Source organism: Dermacentor albipictus, chromosome 1 (genome assembly GCF_038994185.2).
Source record: "Dermacentor albipictus isolate Rhodes 1998 colony chromosome 1, USDA_Dalb.pri_finalv2, whole genome shotgun sequence".
Classification (NCBI taxonomy): domain Eukaryota; kingdom Metazoa; phylum Arthropoda; class Arachnida; order Ixodida; family Ixodidae; genus Dermacentor; species Dermacentor albipictus.
Window position 1 is genome coordinate 98,083,991 of NC_091821.1, and position 19,904 is coordinate 98,103,894.

The 19,904-nt window shown below is 41.2% G+C and overlaps 1 protein-coding gene across 2 annotated transcripts in view; it reads right to left on the reverse strand.

Annotated features, from left to right (window-relative positions):
- Positions 1 to 19,904, reverse strand: part of wapl (wings apart-like) — a 120,939-nt gene that overhangs the window by 68,213 nt on the left and 32,822 nt on the right. For both annotated transcript variants that reach the window (XM_065451112.1, XM_065451113.1), the window contains exons 8-9: positions 8,847 to 9,101; positions 1,031 to 1,142 (exon numbers count right to left, since the gene is read on the reverse strand). In XM_065451112.1, the coding sequence (XP_065307184.1) occupies positions 1,031 to 1,142; positions 8,847 to 9,101 (367 nt within the window). The remainder of the gene's footprint in view (positions 1 to 1,030; positions 1,143 to 8,846; positions 9,102 to 19,904) is intronic.

Genomic DNA, 19,904 nt, shown 5'->3' on the forward strand with positions numbered 1-19,904 from the left:
TGGGTCTATGCAAAAGAAATGCAAGTGTAATGCCTCCTGATGGGCCAGCAAAGGTTCCGTCAATTTTGATGGCTTGCAGCAGCTTGCCGTGTATTGAATGACAATATCACAAACACGCTGTGCAATGTCATTACAGGGACCACTAAAGAGAAACATTGAATCAGTTTACAGTGATAACATATTCTTAAAGAACTCTATACTTCTGTTGATTTCACGGCAGAAGAAATAATCATGTTCAAAGTAACATATCTGAATTTCCCGCCAACACCCCAGGGTCATACATATGTCAGTCAACATCATGGATTACAAAGAAATTTTTCTTGAAATTTCACAAGCTCAGCCCATGGCTCTTTTAGAATACAATGTAGTCCATTCTTAAGGATAAAAATTTAACTAGGACCAAGCAGACGTCATCAAAATTTGTGACATTACGGCAAGCTGGTGCGGGAATTTCAAGGTATCGTCACCTGTCTCATTTCTACGTCTTTTATGGCTGACCATGCGTCTTTGTGTAGCTTTTTTTGGTTTTGTGGAAGGATAACTTACACAGCTCAAAATCAGTTTTCTCTTTAGTGTCCTTTTAATATGCGACCACGCAGTTGGTCTGATGCCACAGGATTGCAGAGTTGGTTTGACAGCTACAGGTCAGCCAAGCTAAGTCGTTGGTCAAAATGCACTCATGCGTTCAGGATGTGCACTTTCTAATTACTCTTGCCAAGTACTTGACTCTCTTCCTACCAGAATAAGTACAATACCTTGGGCTGAAAGTTAAATATTTCCTATGCTGTAACTGATATTTTCCAAAATTTACCATTTTCGGTTTTGCTATAGCAGTAGAATACTCGCTGACATAAAGCATGGCCAACCAAATTTTACATTAACTTTGTTATACTATTCATGTTAGCTACGTCAAGGTTCAAGTACATTGGGCTATACCTCATGTAACCAAAGCAAATTAAAATTCAACAGGTAAGCAGACTTGCAATTGACAACCCAAACCAGAAAGGCAGACAAGGCTTTTGTGCCTTACCTGTATTTACAATATGTGTCAGTCCACCTTGTAACCGCAACTCTTCCTTGAACCACTCTCCTGCTCGCCTAGATGTTAAGCTTAGTAGAGTCTCCAGCGCTAGTGTGCCAGTCTGCAAGACGAAACACACAATAGAGTGCAGTAATTGTGGTAGTCTGGCTGCTACATATTAGAATGACAAGAATGTGACTTGCAAGATGCCAGGGACACTTAAATAAAGAAGAGGGGGGGGGGAGACCTGTGCAAACATTCAGCAGTTTCGCACCACAGCGAACAACTGTCAACACTGCCGGTATTGGTGATTGCACTGAAATAGAAATGTTCAGGGCAGAAAATATTACAAAAGTGAACTACAATCCTGAGATGCTGCAGGCAAGATTTCTCAAGCCAACCCTTCACTGCACTTGCTTGCTCCTAAAATAGTGGTACTTACTCACCATAAGAATGGGCCATCATCAATTCTTCTGTAGCAACTTCTGATCATTTCTTTTTTTTTTTTTGCTTTCCTTGTCTCACCTCAATACTGGTTTACATAAAACTGCCTTGTGCACTGCAGTACAAACTACAATGTATGCCCTGTGAACAATTGCTGCTTTCAAGAGGAAGCTTTAGCTCGGTGCCGACTTTGATTTCCCTATTGAAATACATGTAACATGCAGAAATGCTTTTATGAGCTGCTGGAATGATTTGAGTGAAATTTGTTGCACCTGATAAGGTTATATTGTGGTGACTCCACGAAGGAAAATTTTTATATGGGCCTGTAACATCTTGCAAAAATTGAAAAAAAAAATTGGTATATTAAAAAAAAATATTGAAGCACAACGTTTACAAATCTATAACTCCATATCAAGAGCAAATATCACCGTTCTGTAAACTGCATCTGTTAGAGCATCTAAAGTGGGCAATTTTAGTATATGAATTTACAGCTCAGTATTTACAGCTTTAGTATATGAATTTACTGAAATTGTCCCAATGTTTATGAGGGTTTTAAGTCCTACTCATAGATTAGTGATATATTTCAGAGTAGTGTATAATTCATCAATTTTTCGCCCGCATTTATGTATTGGTCGGTGCAATTTAGAGAATTGTGCTCTTATTTTTCGTTAACCGAGTTCCTGTATTGAAAAGTTGATAGTCGATTGTTCTCAAATTTTATTTTTAACTATTTTTGTTGAATGGACGGCCTAAATAAAAAAAATCTGCTTCCTAGAGACACAAGATTTTAGCTTTTCCTTTGAAATGTCATGAACCTCACTAAATCACTGCAAAGGTTGCTGAGTAAAACAATTTATCCGTTCCGATGTATTTAGATAGGTGGTCCCAAGCTATAAGGCTTCCTCTAACCCTCCAGTTTCATCAATGTTGTCACAGCGAAGTTAGATGAACTTCAATTTTTTTAAGGGTCCCAAGTTCGATACTGATTGTAGTACCTTCTTTCTGTTCAACCCTTTTTTGTTACAGATGAGCTATGGCTGGACAGCTGCAGCACTGAGTGAAGCAACAAAACTTAAAGGGACTGACAACCAATTTTTAAGGACGTATATTATGGTGCAATGCAAAGCTCACGCTCGGTAGTGTTTACACCTGCAGCAGTTACTTCCCAAAGTGCGTGGATATTTTGTAAGCAGAATTTTTCTATCTGAGCAGCCTCTAAAAAAGTAAGAGTCCCTCCTCCAGCAACGCTAAGAAGCGAGAGCGATGTCGATAGCCCAACTTGCAAATTGTGAAAGCCGCCCCTCATTCTGCTTTCACAGGAGTGAGTATAACTGTGGTTAACCACTTACATTTTGACCTTTTCAACCACTTTTGAAAATAAAAAGCTGGTACAATAAGTTCTCATTGTTGTACTGACCTTTCTTATATTTGTACCACATTTTTCCCTAAGTACACGCCTAAATCGTGGCTGGCTGGCCCCCGTCGTCGTTCTGTCAATAGACTAGCCAAGCCAAGTCATCGAAAACGAAGGCAGCACCACTTTTCTACTCACTACAAACGAAGGTCTTTCTGCACCCATGGTGAGTTAGAAAAAACTTAGAGCAAAAGTGCACTGCATTTCAATACTAATAAAAAGACAAAGAACCGTGTACACTAATAGAAAGTCACATGATATGCCTCATATGCATCGTGTTTTTGCCTAGTGGGGCGCCAAAGGTCATTTTTCGAGACTTTTAGTGAAATATTAAAAATATAAATCTATGTTGACTGAGAAAAACATGGGTCGTTTTAGCCACTACGATAGGCAATCTTTCCATCAGCGGGCTTATCTTGATTCATATTCTGAGCGGTTGTCTGTGCCTTTAAGTCAAACGCATGCTTCTTCTTTGTGGTCATGTTGAAATGATGACAATAATTTCTTGTTGTGGGAATCTAGTCCTTGGTTGGGGAGGCAACAGTGCAGCTATGGTACAAAGAGTGGCACTAAAAGCTATTAATCGTAAAATAAAACACAACAGCACATCTTTTTCTTTAATTAAAAAAACAACACATGTATAAGGCTCAAGTAAAAATTCAGCAGAGACACGACTGCTTACGTGTGGGAATGTGGAAGCATTATAGTCACTTTGGTGAAATGTTTGCACTCATTTTATACACTTATGACATGGCATCGAGTCCATAGCAGCAGACATAGCACTGATGAAATCCGGAGAGCAAGTGACACACGGGAGGCAGCGTGCTCATTTTGTACACACATGACGTAGCGTGACCTCCTCCCCACTGGCTGCGCCACCTAATGCCGAATGACGCATGCACTAGGCCCACCTTTAGTCAGCCAGCACCAAGGAGCTGCTGTGGCGTCGGGGAAGTGTGCTCGTCTCGCACCCCAGAGGCCCAGGCTCGATTCCCACCCAGACCAAAATGTACCAAATTTTCTTTTCAAAGCCATTGATTTACTTTGTTTACAGGAACATCCCTGACAAATTTAACATCCAAGCATTCTTTTATGTGCTTTTACACTTTGTGCCATTGGCCATTTTCGGTACCATTGCTCAGTCAGGCCTTCGCCATTGGATTTTAGCGTAATGGCGCCTATAATGCTTTTGCATTGAAAAAGAGCTTTATCAACACAACAGAATACTAGAGCAACCCGCTCATAACTCATTTGCATGAAATCCTGCAAAAATCCACCCAGGTGTATGAACACCCCGAACTATATAAGCTAGCAAGGCAACTTAGACCTCGATGGAGGTCATGTATGGTAGTATTCCATGCAAAATTGGGGGTTGCAAATGTCCCACACCAAAGTTGTAGTGTGCCAATATCAATATAGACACTACCTAGCTCCAAACATTGCATAATGAAATGCACAAGCACTTATTTACAACTTTTTAAGGTTTTACATATTCAAACATTGCAATTATTTTAACAACAAATTACAGTAAAACTTTGTTCATTTAACCCTATACCACTAAAAAATCCAATAATTCGCATTTGCCATCAACAATTACTTGAAAACATGTGCATTATTCCCCGACATACAATCTTTTAACTTGGAGACATTTGGCAACATGCCAGTTATCACATTGTGCACTCGCCACATGACAAGCCCTTGAATGTGACAAGTGCTGCAAAGGTGATGACAAGTGAACAAAGCAAAAGCAGTGTTAGCGTCCAACTGTAACAACATAGCAGCGGAATGTGCACTGCTATGACTATCAATTAGAAAGGTAGCATGGGAACACTTCCCATTTCCTTTCTGTCTACTTGCCTCTCTCTTGTGTGTACCACAGTATGTGAAATTCCTGTGGCACAGCAGGTGTGGCAATCAGTACTTCCACTTTTGTTCAGCGTCAGATACTTGGCCAAGTCAATGGCGATAAAATAAAGGATGCCCTCATTTATGAAAGCACACTCCTCCCATGTTGCTACTAGTATCTTTGTCACATTGTGCAAGTTGTAAGGCCATTGCTGCTTTGAAGAAACTTTGTGTTGGTTCTCTCAAAAGTTTTAGACAGCAGGCAGATTTTCCGTCTCGGATTGCACAATGTCCACTCTCGGGCCATCTTCCTGTCAAAGAGGGCCATGACTGGGCTGGACACTGCACTGGTATAGCCCCATTATGGCCCTAGGAATGCAGAGAGTGAGGTGCAGGGTTGCCAGTTCCGCTTGATATAAGCGAATGTGGGCTTCTTTTTTCACCGAGTCGCTTGTAAATTTTTACAGTCGCTTGTCGCGTTTTTTTGGGCTTACTCGCGCTTTTCCTGCAAATATTGTTATTTTAATGCCCGTAGGCTTCCTCCCAACATTCATCTTTGGAATTCCATGAAATCATTCTCGCCCGAGAACATACTGAGCCAGGTAAAACTGCCCCTTCAGGATGTGCCTCTCCTCAAACTGTTCAAGGGTGATGTAGGACTCCTGGATACTCAATATAGACGGCTGTGCCTCCTTCCTTGGAAAAATGTAAACAACAAGGACGGCGCTTCTTTCTGGGTAGAAGTGCTAGATTTCAAGGATGCAAGCGGCGAAAGTTGTTTCAAGGAAATAGCAGAGTTCGCTCCGTCGTTGTTGGCCATGTCTCTTAGCAATGCCGATGTCGAGCGCGTGCTCTCGCACATGAACCTGGTGAAGTCGCGCCACCGAAACATAATGAAGAATCCTATGTTGAGCGGCATCCTGCACGTACGTTATGGCCTAAAGTTTCGAGGTCTTTGCTGCCGGGACTTTCAACCGACATTAAAAATGTTGCAGCTATTCAACTCTAAAAACATGTATGGTTCCGAAGTGGACGCGGAGCGTTTTCCTGATGTGTCGAACACATCCGACGATGACTGTATGTAGTTGAACCGTGAAATCAAACATTGATTGGAGGAGTCAACAAGTAACTTCATTCATGTACTGGCAAACGCGCAATGAACAGGGTGCAGACTACCCTGGGGACAACGTTAAAAAGTGCATGAGTGTTTTCGCTCATTCTTGCTGATATTGTTGCTGTTCAAAATAATTAAAGTGATTTGTTTTCCTTCCCTTCGTATTTGTGCGATTTTTAACACTATAATTAAACGATTTGCAAGAATGAGAAAATTTTATATCGTCCGCTTCTTTTGGGCTTCTTAGCAAAAGTCGCGCCGCTTTTTTCGGGCTTGTTTTGGGGTGGTTATTTGCTTATTAGCTCGGCAGCATCTGGCAACTCTGGTGAGGTGGGACCAAGAGCTGCTTGGTTTATCAGCTGTATTATCTGTTATTACGTGCTGTTGTGTGGGTGCACACCTACAGTCAAGAAGCCTTTCTACTTGCAAGTGCATCCATCATGCAGATCAGCTCTTAGGCAGCTTCGCTCTACCATGCTGTTGCAAGTGTATGCATGATACAACCGCTACGCAGCTGCGTATGTGATGAAAATTCAATAAAACAACAGCAATAGACTCTCCGGCATGTGCAACATGCGACTTTCTAGACCTAACACAACAGCCAGTGCAATAGTTAGAGAGTTAAAGATACTCCCACAGTACACACAAATTAACACAGCAGGCATAGCAGACAATGCACGGTGCAATCCACACTATCTGTGGTTGCCAGCCAGTGCCTGCCATGCAGCGACTGCATGATCTTGTGGCCAATGGTTTTCCTCTTGGAGATAACATATGGCAGCAGCTTCCGGCTGTTTGCTGTTATCGCAAGCATGACTATGAAGCACTGCTTTTCAGCATCTGTTGTTTTGACAAGCACGCTGTTTACGCCTCTTCTCACGACTGTTCTGGTTATCAGCATGTCAAACTTTGTTAGGGTCTGATTGGCATTTCTGGTCTACGAGAGGTGAAACTCTCTGTCCCACCGCAGGCGTATCACAAATCTGTGAAAAATGAGGATCTTCTCTTTGAAGCAAGAATGCAGACATTGGCAAAGCGAAGTGCGCCTTCTCAAACACAGTCCGTTGTGCCGCATGAACCATGTAGGTCACCCTTTGCTAGCATAATATCCATGGACTCGTGCAAAGCCATGCTTCCTTGCCGTGGCTCGCACAAGCGTCCTGGTCATTTTGTGTGAAATGGCACAATGTTCCTTTGACAGGTTCCCAACATATCCAAGGACTTCTTCCACGTGAGGAAGCTTTCGGTCTTTGACCCCCAGAAGGCGTGACACGTACGATTTGTAGCAAGCAGCTTGTCCTGCTGCTTCCAGCAGTAGCTCACGTTAAGATTGAAATGCCTTCCAGCAGCACAATTCACATGCTTTCAGTCCTTTCATTCAGGTGACAAGGAGCACAGAGATGCACAGAGATTGACGTCAGCAGGTGTCACATCACACCCAAACACACAAGACATGAGTCGTGCACTAAAATTGCTGTTGACATAGGGGGGAGTTGTAACATGGCGCATGGCACACAGAAAAACACAAGACAGGCAGAAAAGGCAAGCAACAGGACATGCTGTCACAAAAGACTCGCATTCAAAGTAGTAAAGATAGGGCTAACATACAGCTCACTGGTACACCTGCTTGTAGCTGAGCAACTAGGCGCAACTGTCTACATGTTGCTACTGGATAAAACAGAGAGCATTTTATCAAAGAGCCTGCTGCCCACAGTGAAGAACCATAATGTAAAATTCTACAATTACAACAATTTGAGCCAATCAAAAAGCCTGGAGCAACCTTCTGGGCCAATCAGAGCTGACAACATGGTAAATTAGACACTATGGAGGAATCTGACTGGAATCTTTTGATCTCTTACATGTGTTTGGAGCAAGCACACTATGTCCGTCTCAATGTGTTGGTGCAGCCTGCAGAACAGCTGCGAGCTTGATGATGGAGTAGCTGACGACGAAGCCATGACGAGGGAGCACTGACGGCAAGCATGTGGTAGGAACAGGCTGAGTGTTATCACAGCCACTCTTTCTGCCAGGTCCCGCAGTACCTTGCAAAAGATGGCTCTGCAGCCAAGGTGCTGAAGAGAAACTTTTTCGGGTCTGATTCAGGTTCAGGTCCTTAGCAAAAAAAAATATGATGGTGCTTTAGATGACAAACGTTTTTCAGCCTCACCCCCGAACATATTTGAGCTATTCTATTATTTCGTGATGTGGGTCGATGTATCTCTGATGTCTTTAATATTATGCAAGAAACTGGCACACTATGACCCAAAGCAAGCAGACATGCTGTGATTTGTTTTCGAAGGCCACAGTGCCCAATGCATCAATAACTCATTTGATTCCATTTAGTTACACCTGTAAGCTGCCTTGCACTTGCGTGCACCTCGCCTGCTGAGGTTGATGAACCAGTGAGGCATGTTACAATTTGCCCTAAATTCAGTGTCGCGAGTCTGGGCAATGTTTCAGCTCGCCTGCTGTTTTTGAACTAATTGCCTTCCTCTAAGAGAAAACGTCACCCCTATGACCCCTGCAACGTCCCGAGCTGACCCGAGAAACAAAGCAAGCCATGAAGGGAGGAGGCCATTGATGTCAGAAATGAACAAGAGGGCAAACTGCCGAACACTCAGGCATTGGGACCTCCATGGGCACACCATGGAGGTCCTGAAACTACAGCACGATCATTCAATCATGGAACTGCACAGGACCAAAGTTGGGAATGCGATCGCTGGACTGCACAGGACCAAAGTTGGGAATGCGATCACTGGACTGCGCAAGACCAAAGTTGGGAGTGTGATAAATTACTATTAGGGGGAAAACAAAAATTCAAATTTTCAAGAGCAAGATTTGGGGTGTTTATATATATGAGCGTATTCAATGCACGAGTATATACGGTATTTGACAACAGTTCCACACACAGTTTTCATATATAATATTCAATTAACATTCAAAATGTCAAACAATCACGTACAGCATGCAAACAGAAAAAAGAATGTTGAAATTGGCAGGGCTCTCACATTGACTCTGTTGAGGTTTAGGTGCTTGGCATGGCCTTTCTGCTGCATCTGTTCACAAAGCTGCTGTACCTTCTCACGATGCCTCTCAATGAGATCAGAGGGGGGGCTTCGGGAGGTAGTCAAGCCCCCCTCCCCTTGCTGAGGGTCTGACTCAAACAGCTGCAGCATCAGAGAGAGTGTGGATGCGTCCAGGTCCATAGTAAGACGGTCCTGGCTCAGGACAAAGAACAACGTAGCTGTGCACAGTGACAGGCTCTGTAAAGAGAATCCGGATAGGGTATGAAAAAAAAGCTACCAGGCCAGTGCTTCTGCCCATGTAAAACTATTTTGCAAATTAAGCTGGATCAGCTTTACACTGCTTAATATATTGACTTCTTAGCCTACAGCCATTATTGTAGAAAAGTTAAGCCTAGCAAAACATTCCGCCCTATTTTGGCCTGTTTTATACAGTAACAAACTAAAGAAAACTTTGAATGACAAAAAAAAATTACTTCATTTTTTCTTTGGTCGTGTTAGGAAAAAAGTTCTTCATTCTAACAGCTTACTTTTATGATGCGTTGTTTACATAACACATCTATACTAAACTTGCCGATGTTAAAAATTGCAATGTAGTCTCCAAAAGACCTTGCACTTTGTAGTCAGCTTCATGGTCATTGCTAGTTGAAAGGAAGCAAGAGCGTTTTGTGCCATTCATGACGAAGCAAGCTGAGCAGGTACTGGCATGTTCCCTCGTGTTGCTTGTAATGTGTATGCATGCCATTTCTGCATGTTTAAACTTAGGCACAAACACAAAGAGCAGTGCATACTTGTTCTGCAAGTACTGCCGTAGACAGCGAAAGAACTTTATTTGTTACCACAAAAATGACAAATTGGTGTATATATCCAGTACTAGCACTATAACATGAACTTTAGCTCTGTAGCTGTGGCTGCATAGCCACAGAAAGTTGCTCATGGGTATGACACTAAACGAGGGCAATAATCAACGCAAATTTAACTGACACGAGGTCTTCCATTGCTCTAGGCTACAAACAAACAAGTTTGCGACAACTGCACAACTACAAGAACATATAATACACAAAAACCTTTCATTTAAAAATTTTTACAAGACAGTGAGAGTCCTCAGTAATTATAGATACATTTAATTAAAATTCCAGATACAGTGGACTGCTAGTAATGCAATCTTTCCCTTCATATTCCCTCCTTTGAAGGTCCTGACCGGTGAATTTGTATCTACGGACCATGCCTTTTGCTTTTTGTTCCACAAAATAGCCTAGGTTCCATACCGGATCCTTCTTTGAATTTCTGTATTATGTTATGACCATTTTCTATTGCGGACTCGACATAGATGGAACAAACAGTGAACATTAATAGCTATTTGCTGTTAAAGGAAGTAAGCAGCTTATAATGATGACACCAACCAGGTGACACCTTTGCTGTTAAAGAGATGCCCCTTGCACATATTTTAGGTGGATATTATAGTGATGCAGATATCCATACGGTGATGGCAAGCAAAGACAAAGACCTCAGCAGCAGTACAGTCAGCATTGATAACAAGAGCTGTAAAGATTCTGCCAAAGATAAACAGTGAGAGTGTCTCATCAGTGTGGAAGCTAGATTCACTGCTGCAAAGATTTTCTCACATGAGACCACTGCTGTGCTGCATATCTTTTAAAGTGTTTGATTAGTGCATACAGCCACTGATAACTGCAAATTTACTATGAAAAGTACATTCATACAAAAACAATGAAATGTTAGTTGATTAAATAATTACAATATGAATTAGTCACTGTTTTCCTCAACTACCCACAACTGAATACTTGCTCTAGGATATAAAATATGCTAAGTACGGGCTATGCATTAAGTTTCCAACACTTAAATCGGAATTTGGATGTAATACATTAAAATTAAATTACAGGGTTTTATGCGCCAGAACCACAATCTGTGAGGGCCTCCGGAATAATTTCAACAACCTGGGGTTCTTTAATGTACACCTAGATTTAAGTACATGGGTGCTTTTGCATTTTGCCCCCAAATTTGCATGTATCAAAATGAATGTGTGAAAAATGGTATGTTCGCCTGTGTAGAGTTAATACATCGGCTTAAAAAATAGATAAGTGTGAAAGCAATTTACACAGAGAAGTTTCATGCTTCTTTTCCCCAGTTATCTTTTCAGATAATACAAAGTTATGCTTATCTCAAACATTTCCAGTAGTTTAACAGACTTCGGAACAACAAGGCTCTACTGCAATTTCTCCTGCTGCTCTGTACTTGCGCTTGTTTACAACTTTCCACTTATGATTACAACTGCATATCTCAATGCAGAGCAAGTGTTAATTAGAACTAAATAGTCATCAAAGCATAGTTCCTGTACCCATTTCAGAACACACTCATACCTTGCATGAAACTACTAGCAGCTATTCTCATAGAATGATGGACTGCAATGACTACCTGTCACAGGGAGAAGCTTGCTATCTAACTCATAACAGGTGCAAAATTACTTGTTTATTCTGTGGACAATTTGACTACCACAGTTAGTCAGAGGTGTGCTCTTCCTTAGTACTAGTATAAAAGTGGTTAAATTGAAACTGCATCGCATGCTCCTGAAGAAAGGGGGTTAGCCAAGGGGCCCGATTTTTATTAGTCATATCACAAGAACCCAACAAACACTGCCACCAAGGACAACATAGGTGAGATTACTTGTGCTTAAAGGGACCATCATCAGTAAATTACCTCTCTACAACACCAAAAACACCACTCTTACAACGATAAGATGTTTGGTAAGCCAGAAAAAGCGCAAGAACGCAATACGGGTGGCGGCGCTTACTTAAGTTCCCGCACCTGGGGGCTGTGACGTCTTGGATTTTGATGGCATCTTCTAGGGCCTACTAAATATATATAGCGGTACAGATTGACTACAATGTGTTCTAAAGGAACCAAATATTGAACAAGGGAAGTTTCGGGAACCTTTATTCAGCCAACATGGCCCAAATGCAAAAACATACTTTGGAATCCCTGACGTCACGCTGACGCATCGGCGCTGGGGTTTCGGCGCGAAATTCAAATACTGATACTTGGACCTTCATTTTCTCATCTAATAATCAAACTATTTTTTTGAAATGACTGCCTGCAGGGTTCTCAAACAATGCTTCATTAGTCTAAACTGATTTATTGTTTCACTTTAGTGTCCCTTTAATAAATGAAATAAACAATAAATTTTCCACCCTTTTATTGTTTTCTTTATTTCTCATTTTTGTTTCTTTTTATTTATCGTTTTTTTATCGTTTTCGTTTCAATTTATCGTTTCTTTATTTAATTTATTAAGCACAAGTAATTTCCCCTATGTTGTCCTTGGTATTAGTGTTTGTTAGGTTCTTATGATATCACATACTCCTGACACATGGACGAACTAAAAACCTTTGAAGTAAACTCCTTTATACTCCTGACACATGGGCACTCTAAAGTCCTTCAGGTAGGGGGACATCTACTGGAAAGGCGTTCAAGCGCCTCCCTCCCCCTGAAGTTCCTTTGCGGGAAAGGAGATCGCGCATCTACTTTTCGAGCGGAAAAGGCGTTACTCTAGCCCACAGAGAGCCCAACTTGTCAATAGAAGGAAACCTGCCACACAACTAGGGTGCCTTATAAGTATATTTTTACCTTGCGAAAATGTTTTAATTTTTAGCGGTAATCTGATTTGTCGAACGGGGAAGATTTACTCTAGCTATACTCTCAAACGCTCGCATCACGTCACTAGTGCCGCCATGTTGAATTCCGGCAGTATCATTTGCTGCGTCATCTTTGGTGTGTTAGCATCACGAAACCATCGTTCATTGTGCACGTAGGCCCACCTTCCATGGTTTGCGGCTCGAGGGTACAGTGTCGAAGCAGTCAACATGGAGCTGTTCATTATGAGTCAACGTTTGATGTTTTCCCCTTTCGCCTTGGCTGCGTTTATCTCATCTTCAAGAGATCCGAGACTGACAAGCGTCAGAGTGACCTCAACTCTTGCTTCATTGCTAGCATTTCGCTGAGCCATAATGCAACTGCGCAGTTCTGTCATGCTATCACAAATGTGCGAATAACACATTGAATAAAACACGTTATGCCTGCATGTACGAAGGAAGGAAGAACAAAAACCTGGGCAGCACCAGGATAAACAGCATGCACAACAAACATGACAGCAAAACACTGACTGTACATAGTTGCTGGACCAATTAAAATTGCTGCTAAGAGCGAAAAAATGCGAATAAAATAAACGAATATGCGCATTATAAGCCATCAACAACGAAAAAAAAAAAACGTTTTGGGTTCTACAGTAGCTAAATGCAATTTAAATAGGCAGCTTTTTAAAAAAGTTTTCTCTCTTGCTGCTTTTAACAAGCAGCGCTATTTTTCTTGCGGCGTTGATCTGAGGAACCACCCAAGGAAGTTAGTGCGGTGCTGTGTGTCATGGGCACAACTCTTTTCTGTAAAGGGTCCTTCAGAGTACTCAGTAACAAAAGGGTGTTTACTGCAAAGGACTTTACTTTTGCCCGTGTGTCAGGGGTATTACTTTGTGCTGAAAGACCTCTTACAAAAAGGAGTTTCGCCAGTGACACACAGTACAATGCAGTTTCCTTTATATGTTTTCAGTAAGCACTGCAGGAAAGCAGAAGGCACTCTTGTTTAAACTTAAACTGACAAAGCATTACCATTGAGAATGATCTTGCAAAAATGTCCTAGATGGCCTCATTCAGATCTTTTCATGATTAGGACCTTCATGTTACAAGTACCTTAGCTGATAACAAAATAAAATGATATCTTGGCTTAGTACACATAAATGTGCACACCATAAAGAAGAATTGGGATCAATTATGTGCATACTTATACACGAGACTCTTTAACATCGATGTAATTGTGATCACCGAGATTAATCTGAATGCAAGTGAACAAGGTAGATACAGGCTCAGGACTTACTCCCAGATTGCTTTATGCCGAGAAAATCAAAGAGGAGGAAGAGTCCTTTTATTTGTGAAAGATAACTGAGTTTTTAATAGGCTCGAAGTAGCTTTGGATTATGTAGAAGTTATACCCTTGTCAAGCGGGCAAGTTAAGTGCACTTACTGGGAGTGCACTTCGGGACCTTGAGTCACACTTAAGGCAACGCGCTTCTTAACGGGAAAACAGAGTGCACTCCCAGTAAAAAAAAAAATGGCGACAGACTAAGAGCGCGTTTTTAAGAATGTAAATTAACAAGAGAAAGCTGCTAAAAAGCGATTGTTTTAAGTAGAATTATATATAAAAACAAACTTCATCTATTTGTCTCAACAAAAAACGAAGACGTTTTTTATTATAAATCTGTTGCAAGTCAACGCTGGCCAAGACGAATGCCTAGCAAATCCAAAACAACATGGCGGCGTGCGGCGAGGCGGCAGTTGATCCTGCTAGAACAGAATATGAGCGAGTATATATGAGCAAAGACAGCGAGTTCGATATTTAACTACACTGCAAAATGCCACGCACACGTCTCAAAGCACGACCGGCATGGTCAGCACGCTTTCACACCAAAATAAACACGAACTGAATGAACATGGCGGCGCCGCAGTGCCGCATCATTCTGGCGCCGTTAGTTGCGTACATGATTAATTCGTTTCTTTATTGTGCTGTTTCGCTCCTCGCTAAACACAAATTATATTGTTTAAAGCTGTTCACTAACTGAAATGAACTTCTGTGTCCTTTTTCTATGCATTACATTTTGCGTCGTTGAAAGCGTTGGCGGCGAGGCTAGGCACTCCTTCAAACCGTTGGCGGCGAGGCTACGTACTCGGCCAGCAAAGTGCGTTCCGTGAACGTACTCCGACTTGAGTGCACTCACCTGAGAGTACACTCCGCTGCGACATTAAGATTTGGGAAAGTGCACTTAAAAACCGAGTGCACTCGCCGTAAGTGCACTTAACTTGCCCGCTTGACAGGGGTATTATTGTTGTCACCCTAAGTAAAGTAGATGTGACCTACACTGTATGTGCAATATACAGGCCTCCCAACATGAACACAGATTTGTTTCTAGAGGAGCTAAACTCTCTGTTGAAGAAGTACATGAATGAGCAGCAGCTTATACTGGTAGGGGATTTGAATATTGACATAAAGCAAGTGTCGAGGAAAGCGGTGACAGATTATCTTAATTTGCTAGCAGAATATGGACAGGTAAATGTAATTAATGAATACACCAGAGCGGAATACTTGGGTTCAAGAATAACGAAAACCTGCATTTATCATATTGCCATTCGGCTCAGACAGCAGCGCTATGCAAGCGGCGTAATTAAAGTCAAACTAGCACATCATTACTTTATATCACTTGTAGTCACATCTGATAATGACACTGAGGATTGCAATGTAAGAACAAAGAAACAAATTATAGACAATGAAAAAGTTAGCATGTACATAAAGAACAAAGATTGGATTTCACTTTTACATTTAGACCAAGCCAGTTTATATGCCAAATTTGTTGAAACTTTCAGGATGATATATGTAAAGTCTTCTAAAATCATAACAATTAAGCAAAGAAATCCTAATACGAAATGGATTATGAGTGATATTATTGAGTTGCGCTTTCAAAAAGACAAAGCCTGGCAAAGGCGTAGAAAAGAACCAGGCAACGAAAAGCACAGAGTGGAATTTTGAACTTTACGAAACGCGGTGACAGCTAAGTTACGCCTGGAAAAATAAAATATTTGATGCGCCGATTTTCAGAATGCAAGAAGGAGGTGAAGAAGACCTGGACTAGGGCAAACGAATTAATGGGCAGATCCAAACAAGTGAGCGTCGATGATACCGTAAAAAGAAATTTACCAAATGAAAACATATAAATGCTGTGCAATAAATTTAATGAAACTTTTACTGCTGCAGCAGAGAAGCTCAAAGAAACAGGAAGTGGCCAACATTTAGAATACGAACTGTAACGCACATGCACGCACTCAGCTTATCTTCCAGCGATGACCGAAGTTGATCTTTGGCCGATAATTCAAGGCATGGCAAAGTTCAAACCACCAGGGTTTGATAAAATTCGCCCTGGAAATTTGTACTTTAACTTCACATGCTTAAACAAGCACTTTTAAAGATTCTAGACAGAATTTTCAAAACAGGCATAATACCCAAAAAACTGAAAATTTCAATCGTAAGGCCTGTCTACAAAAATGGAAAGAGTGATTGTGTAAATTACAGACCGATAACGATATTGTCCATAGCGCATATAATGGAAAAATATGTGGTCCCTGTAATGCAACCATTCTGCGAAAAGTATTCCCTGAATAACATGGCGCAGTTTGGTTTCACAAAGAATAAAAACACAATTACTCTGCTAGAATTCTCTGACTATATTAGTGCATCAATAGAAAATAATAATGTAGTCTTAGTCCTATTTTTAAACTTACCAAAGGCTTTTGACACGGTAGTACTTAAGATATTACTGAACAAGCTAAAGAATCTGGTATTCAGAGGTCACTTCTATAAATTTTTTCTAAATTATTTTACTGATAGACTACAATGCATTAAACTAGATGATAGCTACAGCAATTTCAAATTAATGAAGTGTGGTGTGCCCAAGGAGGTACGCTAGGGCCAATACTCTCTAATATATATATGTCTGAGATCTTGGCCTCTACCACTGAAATCAAAACTTTTTCAGTATGCTGATGACACTGCAATAGCACTACAAATGAGTGACTGTAACTCGGAATGTCAAATCTTTCAAAAGGACATATCAGTCATCGTAGACTGGTTCGCACACAATTCAATTTTCCTATATCATCAAAAAACTAAACTGCTTCAGGAATCCACATAAGGTGCTTTCATTTAACATGAATGTATATTTGCACACCTCCCATTGCAACGCCTGTATTTGTCAACCGTTACAGTTTGAGTGTGTGGTTAAGTATTTAGGAATTTTATTTGATCAGCATCTTACCTGGAATAACCATGTCATACACGTTTGTGGAAAGCTAAGAGCTGTCGCGGCCATGATGTATAGTCTGCGTGGGAAAACGCCTATCAACCTAAAAGTTACTATATATAAGGCATTAGCAGAATCAGTAATTACAATGGTATAACGTTATATGGTACATGTTCTGACTATAAAAAACAAGCCATTGATTGCGCAGTCAAAAGAATTGTCAATAGCATAACTTATGGAACCGGACTAGAACAATCAGACAGAGAAGAAAAGTATAAAATTCTAGGAGCACTTCCAGTACAGGAGCTATTTAAGTACATGGTTGTAACACGCTATTATTATTCAAACTCTTTTAAAGTATCGGTAAAAAAGATGTTGCGTTACGAAATACAGAAAGGTATTTTAAGCCAAGGGTGTTAACAAACTATGGAAAGAAAACAAATTATTATGTCCCCCATATTTTTAATGAACTTGATGCAACACCGTATGATATAAACTCAAAAGGTAAAATGATGAAACACGTGAGGAAGTGGTATTCGACTGTTTATTGTAATATGTGATTTTTTATTCATATTCTTACGCGACTGGAAAACTTAGTATTTATTCTTTGTATATTAGAACATCTACTTTGAAGTTGTATAATTTTGAACGTTAATTGTATAATGCTTCATATCTCAACTGAAAGCTGTACCACGTGCTGGCTGGTCTTCTAACAAGCACGATGTGCTTAGACTGACCAGCAAACATGATCTGTCAGAATGTATTTGAAATAAACTCTGATTTGATTTGATTTGATACAAAATGCTAAAGAATTGTGCATCTGGACAACGCAAAACAAAACAGAGGAAAGCATAGAGACGAAAAAAAAAAGCATAAAGCATAAATGGCCTGTCACAAGCATTAGAATTCACACCATTTGTTTATCAGTTTTTTTAGTTAATATCAAAATTAAATTTTTTTTTAACAATGGCCAATGTTTTTTGTTGTGGGTCTTTTGTTGTACAGCTGATGATGGGCCGTGACCTTCACACATGTTTGCATGGCGCTTTCTGATAGTGGCTGCTATCAATAGGTTTGAAACATTGAAGCTTTGTGATCGATGTGATCATTGCCGCACATGCCAGTGCTTTTGATCCCATAATTATTGCACTAGTTTCTTTCAGGGTGTTGTTGATAAATGCTTATTGGCACGACAACAGCCGTCAGGACTGTCTTCAGATTCTAAAAAATTACTTTCACTGCTGAAATGTAGAAACCTAATTTTAACAAAATTAGCAATGGTTTATTTTGCTACAAGTAGAACTTTGTTGTATTAAGGTTTCACTGTACAGTCCTATAGACTATTTCATCAGGTGAGGACATTTCTTGGGTGGGGAGGAAAGGTCTGGCAATTAGCGCATGGTGAGCCTTTCCTCCTTCCTGGCCTGTGTGAGTTGGCATGGCCCTGCTTGAATGCGTTGCCATAGCATGCAGCAGAATGATTTGGAGATTTTTAAGCTTGTTCTGTGAGAAAATTTACGTGATTCCAGTTCGTACAAAATCATCAGGGGGAAACTGTAGTTTTTGGGTGCAACAGTAACTACAGTATGCAAATTTTTTGGGGGCTGTGCAAACATGCGACATGCATCGCCAGCCACGGTGTGTGTACACATTGTCAACTATTTTGGCTGTATTGGTTTCCACTCAACGAAGAGCAGCAGCATATGTGAAGTGCCAGTGTGAATAGGAAAATCTCACTATGTGATCCCTTGGCGGGGGAACTGCAACGTAAGACTGCTCGTGTACACCTAACCCAATGAAACCCCGAAACACCTAAGCACCAACAGTGATAGAATATTTGCTTCAGCCATCGACATCATTTTCATGCATTTCAAGTCTACTATGCTATGTCTATACTAGCCTCCTGTAAGAGGCCGATGCTGTGGCTCAACACAGCGATCACTGCAGTTGGTAAACATGCATGATACATGAGCTTTGTGCTTTTGGATTGCCTCTTTACCCTGCAAAGCTGTAATATCCAAAGGAGATCACATAAAAAAAATGCGATGGCTACTGAGACATAATTTCCGTAAAATGGGTGAGTGCATCGCAGAGGACAAGCTGATCAAGACTAACAGAAAAATCAGCTTTCATCCCATTGTAGTTTGTAAAATTTGAATCATGCTTGTCCAGAGTGCTCAATCGGTCGATTCGGTCAACGTCTCTCGAGGGAGGGAAAAGAGAACAAAAAGCAACCACGGGTGATGTCTTAATAAGACCATGCATGGTCATGCTGCTTGCTCAGCCCATGCATCAAGGACAAACAGATCTGTAATCCAGCAGCTACCACTGCCTCGGACGTTTGCGCAGGCCACAGCCAGCCACTCGATCCCTCAACAAGTGGTATCCACATTGTACGGTATGCTCTTATTAGTACTAACCAAAACTATGTTATTTGTGGGTGGAAACTAAATCCCACAAATGAGGTAGTTGCACACTGTATCCAAACATTACAATTTGAACGCTTGTTTAAGTAAGCAGCAGAACTTATTCCATAGCAGAGCGTTACCCACACCTGTTATCATCTTCATGTATATTTCTTAACTACTCACTGTCGCTAAACCACAGCTTACAATTACAGTAAAACCTCGTTAAACCGTACCCGCTTAAACAGTAGTTTCGGTTTAAAAGTAGTAAAGTCAATTCCCCGACTCAGCGGCCATTGAACATAATGTATTTTGTATCCGCATAAACCGCACCAGCCTATTGCGTACGCATCGGTTAAAACGTAGCGTTTCCACTTTTCGTCGCGCGAACACGGCGGTGCGTCGTCTCCATCGGGCGGCCCGGCAGAACAACAAGCCTCAGAGATCGGTACAACGGCCTCCAAGCGCCCTGTGCGTTTGCACGTGAAGCCGCATCAACATCAACATCATTTCGACGCCGCATGGACGCCGTGCCAGAGAGCGTTGCGGCGTCGTGCAAGCGAGGACTCGCGTCATGCCGAAGCTAGGATAAAAAAGACACCGGGTGCTCAGCATAGAAGAAAAATTAGACATCGTCCGTGCTACCGAACGTGACACGAAGAAGTCGGCGCTGGCCCGCGACATGGATCTGCTGTTGACTACAGTGTGTGGCATTTGGAATGCGAAGTT